The 6942-nt window shown below is 35.5% G+C and overlaps 1 protein-coding gene across 1 annotated transcript in view; it reads right to left on the reverse strand.

The window, feature by feature from the left end:
* Positions 1 to 313: 313 nt before the first annotated feature.
* The window catches only part of LOC306867629 (bystin-like), an 8987-nt gene continuing 2358 nt past the window's right edge, over positions 314 to 6942 (reverse strand). The window contains exons 3-7 of the mRNA XM_079413403.1: positions 5750 to 5888; positions 4512 to 4645; positions 3854 to 4014; positions 2161 to 2263; positions 314 to 1202 (exon numbers count right to left, since the gene is read on the reverse strand). Of these exons, the coding sequence (XP_079269529.1) occupies positions 851 to 1202; positions 2161 to 2263; positions 3854 to 4014; positions 4512 to 4645; positions 5750 to 5888 (889 nt within the window). The 3' untranslated portion in view covers positions 314 to 850. The remainder of the gene's footprint in view (positions 1203 to 2160; positions 2264 to 3853; positions 4015 to 4511; positions 4646 to 5749; positions 5889 to 6942) is intronic.

A 6942-nucleotide genomic window follows, 5' to 3' on the forward strand; every position in this document is an offset into this window, starting at 1 on the left:
CATAATTTACAAAATTATTTTATTTATACAAGTTCTTAGTCTAATTAATTCAACAATAAAACAAATACTGCTTTCACAATTACTTGCTAAATTATGGAAACCTGTTTCGGCGAGACTCCTCACAATTCTGATTTTGCGAGTTTATATCTGACTTTAAAATCAAAATCACAAGATATATAAACTCAGAAGTGACAGATATATAAAGTGACAGATATGAATCTGCAATGCTGAGGAAAAAAAGTCAGAATTGTTACATATAAACTTGCAATTGCAAGAAAAAAAAACTGATTTGAGATTATTATTTAGTTTTTTTACAGTTATCTTTATTTTTTATTCCTTGGTGGGGAAAAAATAGCGGATTATAAACTCTGCAATATAAGAAAATAATTCAGAATTGAGAGGCGTAGACACGGAATTGTGGAAAAAGTAATTTTTTTATCTCGCAATTCTGAGTTTGTCTCTTTTTTTCTCAGAATTGTGAGATATAAAGCTGCAATGACCTTTTAGATTTGGGAAAAAACAAACAAACAAATAAATAAACAGTAATGTGAGACGGAAACTCATCAGATGTAAAACACATTATTTTCGTCAATGTTTTTCGGGATAAAAATTTCTAATCAATTCTTCATGAATAAATACATTTTTCTTCTTCTACATCCCGCTTCATTCATCATCGAAGTAAAATTCATTGAAAACTAAATTTCACGACATGCGCGCTTGAATAAAACCAAAACGTTCTGAAGTTTATACAACGTAATTTTATTACCTAGAAACACAAGTTTAAACCAAAAGTTTAGTCCAAAAATATGAACAATGCGGACTATATTGCAACACGATGGCGTTACGATGGTCAGCCGACGGTCATGGCGGGCGTAGCGTCCTCCAGGTCACGTGACTCAGAGCTCTGCAGCTCGCGCCGGATCTCAGACGTAATCTTGGCATGCGTCTGACTCTTCAGCAGCTCCAGCAGCGCCTCCTTCTGTTCGGAGGACAGGTCGGCTTTGTAGCGCTGCACCAGCGTCAGCAGGCTCTGGTGCCACAGCACCGGCAGCGTACGTTTGTCCGTGCGGAACGACAGAAAGTGCGCGACCAGAGCGTCCAGCACGCGGAAGGGCAGCGCGTACTTCTTATCCAGCAGCAGCCGCAGGAAAATGCTGTTGGCTCCGTTGTACTCCATCTCTGCGATTTTCAGCATAGCAGCGCTGCAACGTATAACGGCGGATTAGTAGAGTAACAGCTACACTTACGTCAATAACCTCGGATTATTGGGAGACTGAAGTCATAATAATCTGAGAAAAAGTCTATAAATATTAACTTTACTCTCAAAATATTACTGTAATCTCACAATGCTATGACTTTATTATTGTAATTGTATTTTATTCTCAAAATATTATAAATTTAATCTTGTATAAGAGTTATTTAGTCGTAGCAATACTATTACGACTTTCATCTCGCTACGACTTTACTACAACTGTTGTAATTTTGACTTTCTTCTTAAAATATTAAATGTTTCATCTCATATAAGACTTTATTCTCGTATTGCTGCGAATTTATTCTTGTAATTTTGACAAAATGTTACAATTAATCTCATAATGCTACGATTTTATTCTCTAAATATTACAAGTTTAATCTCGTATAAGTCTTTATTCTTGTATTGCTATGACTTTAATGGCAAATTTAACTTCTCAATTCTTAAAATATTATAACTGTAATCTCACAATGCTCTGAGTTTATTCTCCAAATATGATGTTTAATCCTGTACAAGACCTTATTCTCAAACTGATATGACTTTGTTCTTGTAATAAAATATTACAAGTTTTATTCTAGTAATGTTTACATGCAATTTTGACTATTATTGAAATAATGCAAGTTAATCTCATATAAGACTTCATTCTCACATTGCTATGCCTTTTTTATCATTTCGACCTTATTCTCAAAATATCTCATAAGCTTTATTGTAGTATACCTACGACTTTATTCTTGAAATTTGGCCATTTTTTTCTCATAATCTAAGATTATTTTTGGTTGCTGTAGCAAAGAGCCGGTCAACAAAATATGTTCTTTAGTGCGCTTGAAAAGTGTGTGCACCATTAATATGTGTTTAAAGCTGCTGATTTAGTTTAAGCAGCTGCTCAGAGAAGGTTTTATCATCGTGTTCACCTGGAGTGCAGCACAGGGATGGAGCATCTGGTGACGATGCTGCCGATGATGATGGCCTCTCTCAGAGTACATGTGCCGGATTCACACAGCGGCAGCAGGATTCCTGCACACACACACACACACACACACACACACGCACACACAGACACACGCACACACAGCACACGCGCACACACGCACACACAGCACACGCACACACAGACACACACAGCACATGCACACACACACACACACACACACGCACACACAGCACACGCACACACAGACACACACACAGCACACGCACACACAGACACAGACACACACACACACACACACACACACAGCACACGCACACACACACACACAGCACACGCACACACACACACGCAGCACACGCACACACACACACACGCACACACACACGCGCACACACCCACACATTAGTATTGTGCGATTACAGTAGTTATTAATGCATTAAATTCACTTCTATTTTCAGCATTTTAGATTCAATTTTTATTTAAGGTAAGACAGTACTAATAAATAGGGTAATAATGTAAAGGCAATTTACATTAAAACTGTTTTCAATTACAAAATGTTATATTTAAACATGCAAAAGAGCATTATGTAATTAAATATGCAGGAATTTGTACAGACATTGGATAAAGCCATGTGCAAAATTCTTGTTTGATTTTGTCGTCATATTAGAGTTAATTTTGGATTTCTCTTTTCATCACTGCATAAATCAGAAAACACTGTCAGCAGATAGAAAACAAACAAACACATTTTCATCATGTTTTTAGGAGTAAAGTGTTCTATAAATGTGACCCTGGACCACAAAACCCATTTTTTTAAATAAGCATTGCTGTATGGTTTGTTAGGATAGGACAATATTTGTCTGAGATACAACTATTAGAAAATCTGGAATCTGAGGGAGCAAAAAAATCTAAATATTGAGAAAATCTCCTTTAAAGTTGTTCAAATGAAGTTCTTAGCAATGCATATTACTAATCAAAAATTATATTTACGGTAGGAAATTTACTAAATATCTTGATGGAACATGATCTTAATATCCTAATGATTTTTGTCATAAAAGAGAAATGTATAATTTTGATCCATACAATGTATTGTTGTCTATTGCTGCAGATATACCTGTGTTACTGATGACTGCTTCTGTGCTGCAGGGTCATGAATCAGTGTGAATGATATAAGAACTAACCTTCAGAATACAGAGAGGAATAAATCTGTAACGTTTGATGTAAATAAGTGCTGCTAAAGTTTAAAATAACTGTGTTTTAGTTAAAAATAACAGGATTACAGTCATTTCTGAAGTTTAGTTTCGCTCGATTTCTTCTCTGGCATTTGTTAGATACTACAGTAATGATTTGTTTATGAGTGAACCAGAATAAAGCAGCAGATCTGATCTGTGAAGCTCACCGGTATCCTCTAGTGTTCAGTTAAAGAAACTGTTTACATGCACTTCATTACTGATTATCTGCTTTAAACTGTGGTTTTTGCTTTACACTATTGGAATATTTCTGTGTGTGCTTCAGACGTGCCTCTATGCCAGTTTTAAGGCATAACTGTGTAAAACTCGCCTTTAGTTTATTGGGAATATATTGATTATGCATTTAACTAAAGACGGGTTTGACACAGTCAATGCAAAGGTGGCACAGAGGCGCTTCTGAAGTGGCATAAATTGCTAAATACTCACCTTTGAACCATGCTCCGGGTTTGAAGAGCGCTTTCTTCAGCGCGCTGTAGAGGTGGAAGTTCAGCCGCTTGTACTCGGCGATGTCGTCTCGGATCCTGGGAAGCAGAACCAGATTGTAGAAGCGCTGGGCCATTCGCTCCTTCAGATTCGACGAGAAGATCCTGGACACAAACCACACGAGCCAAACTCAGAACTAGGGCTGCTCGATTACAGCAAAAATCATGATCACGACTACTTTGGTCAATATTGTAATCACGATTATTTAACATGATTATGAGTGGGCCTTATGACCAAATCTTTATGTGTGATTTAATTAAAGATAGTGATACATATCAAATATATTTTCTGTAGTGCTGTCAAACGATTAATCGCATGCAAAATAAAAGTTTTTGTTCACATGATATGAGTATGTACTGTGTATATTTATTATGTATATATATACATACATACAAACACATGCATGTATATATTTAAGGAAAATATACAATGTTTATATATTAAATATATTGTGTATTTGACCGTTTAGGTGCTAAAAGATTACTTTTCATGTCTATGTTCTGTTCATCTCTAATCGTTGGAGGCCGAAACCTAAACTGAAACGTTTTTTTGATTAATTGCACAGCCGTACTGAGAACACACAGCATGCGTGACCTCTGACCTGGTGGCCTGGTACATGGCGGCGGCCGTCCACGTCTCGGGATCGGTGAGGTACAGAACCTGCTCCCAGTTGGACAGAGCCGGGATGATCTTGAAGGCTTTGGGCAGTTTCCCGCTGCGGTATTTCGACAGGACCTGCGGAGGGAGAGCGTTAGCATTAGCGCTAGCGGATGACGACTCACTACCAGACAAACGTTTTTTAGATTTTTAATGTGTTTTAAAGAAGTCTCTTCTGCTCACCAAGCCTGTATTTATTTGATAATAGATAGGACAATATTTGTCTGAGATACAACTATTAGAAAATCTGGAATCTGAGGGAGCAAAAAAATCTAAATATTGAGAAAATCTCCTTTAAAGTTGTTCAAATGAAGTTCTTAGCAATGCATATTACTAATCAGAAATGAAGTTTTGATATATTTACTGTAGGAGATGTACTAAATATCTTCATGGAACATGATCTTAATATCCTAATGATTTTTGGCATAAAAGAGAAATGTATAATTTTGATCCATACAATGTATTGTTGGCTATTGCTACAGATATACCTGTGCTACTCATGACTGCTTTTGTGCTCCAGGGTCACATGATGCTGATTTGCTGCTCGAGAAACATTTTTTATTATTATTATCAATATTTAAAACAGTTGAGTAAATTTCTTCAGGATTCTTTGATGAATAGAAAGATCCAAAGATGAGCATTTATCTGAAATAAAAAGCTTTTGTAACATTATACACTCTATCATTCAAAAGCTTGGAGATTGGAGAAGGAAGTGATAGAAATTAATACTTGTATTTAGCAAGGATGCTTTAAATTGATCAAAAGTGATGATAAAGACATTTATAATGTTACAAAAGATTTCAGATAAATGCTATTCTGAACTTTATATTCATCAAAGAAACCTGAAAAAATTCAGGTTTCAAATTTCAACAATCATTATAAATGTTTGTTGATCAGTAAATCAGTATATTATTATGATTTCTGAAGATCATGTGACACTGAAGACTGCAGTAATGATGCTGGAAATACAGCTGCAGATCACAGAAATACATTACAGTTTAACACATATTCACATAGAAAACAGCTGCTTTAAATAGTAATATTAGTTCACATTTTTACTGTTTTTGCTGTATTTAGGATCAAATAAACACAGGCTGGGTGAGCAGAAGAGGCTTCTGTAAAAATCTTGCTGTCCAGAAGCGTTTGACCGGCAGTGTGCGCTGAAGACCAGTGCTAGCGTACCTTGTTGACTCCTCTGTACACCTCCAGCACCCGCGGGTCCAGCTGAGGAGCGGCGCGCCCTGACGCCTCGGACATCACGGTGCCCACCTCCGTCTGCTTCTCCGTGATCTTCTCCATGATGATGTCCGCTAGCGTGCGTCTGCGGCGACACAATAAGCTCAATTCTCATATCATCAGCCAGTGAGATCGACAATATTATCACGCTAATTTATTTCATTATTTATTTATTTTCATTCACCAACTCCAGCGTAAAGCTAAAAGCAGCTTAATGTTTTTAAAATGACTGAATTTGTATTTAACATTATAAACATTGCAAGTTACTAATTATAACGCTTACATTTCGTCAGTTATTCAAAAAGCAGCTACAGAGAACGAGCAAAGAACATTTAGATTATCAAAGATCATCACTAGAGTTTATGCAGTTTAACAAACACTTCATTATAATCACTGTATGATAATAAATCTCTTATACTGACGTCACACATACTCTTCTGCTCACCAAGCCTGCATTTATTTGATCCAAAATACAGCAAAAACTAAAATAATTGTTTTATATTTAGATATATTGTAAACTGTAATGTATTTCTGTGATCTGCAGCTGTATTTTCAGCATCATTACTCCAGTCTTCAGAGTCACATGATCTTCAGAAATCATAATAATATACTGATTTACTGCTCAACAAACATTATTATTATTATGTTGAACACAGCAGAGTATAATTTTTTTCAGGTTTGTTTGATGAATAGAAAGTTCAGAAGAACAGCATTTATCTGAAATAGAAATCTTTTGTAACATTATACATGTATTTATCATCACTTTTGATCAATTTAAAGCATCCTTGCTAAATAAAAGTATTAATTTCTATCATTTCTTTAAAAAAAATCAAATACATTATACTAACTCCATGCTTTTGATTAGTATAGTGTATAATGTTACAAAAGTAATGTAATAAAAGTAATGATGCTGAAAATTCAGCTTTGATCGAAGCAATAAATTACATTTTAAACATTCAAATAGAAAGCAGTTATTTTAAATAGTAAACATATTTGACAATGTTACTGCTTTTGGATCAAATAAACGCAGGCTTGGTGAGCAGAAGAGACTTCTTTAAAAACATTAAAAATCTTATTGTTGTAAAACGTCTGACCGCTGGTGTATATCTGTGTTATGTTTATGATGAGAGAATGTGCGA

Source organism: Barbus barbus (assembly GCF_936440315.1).
Source record: "Barbus barbus genome assembly, chromosome: 49".
NCBI lineage: Eukaryota > Metazoa > Chordata > Actinopteri > Cypriniformes > Cyprinidae > Barbus > Barbus barbus.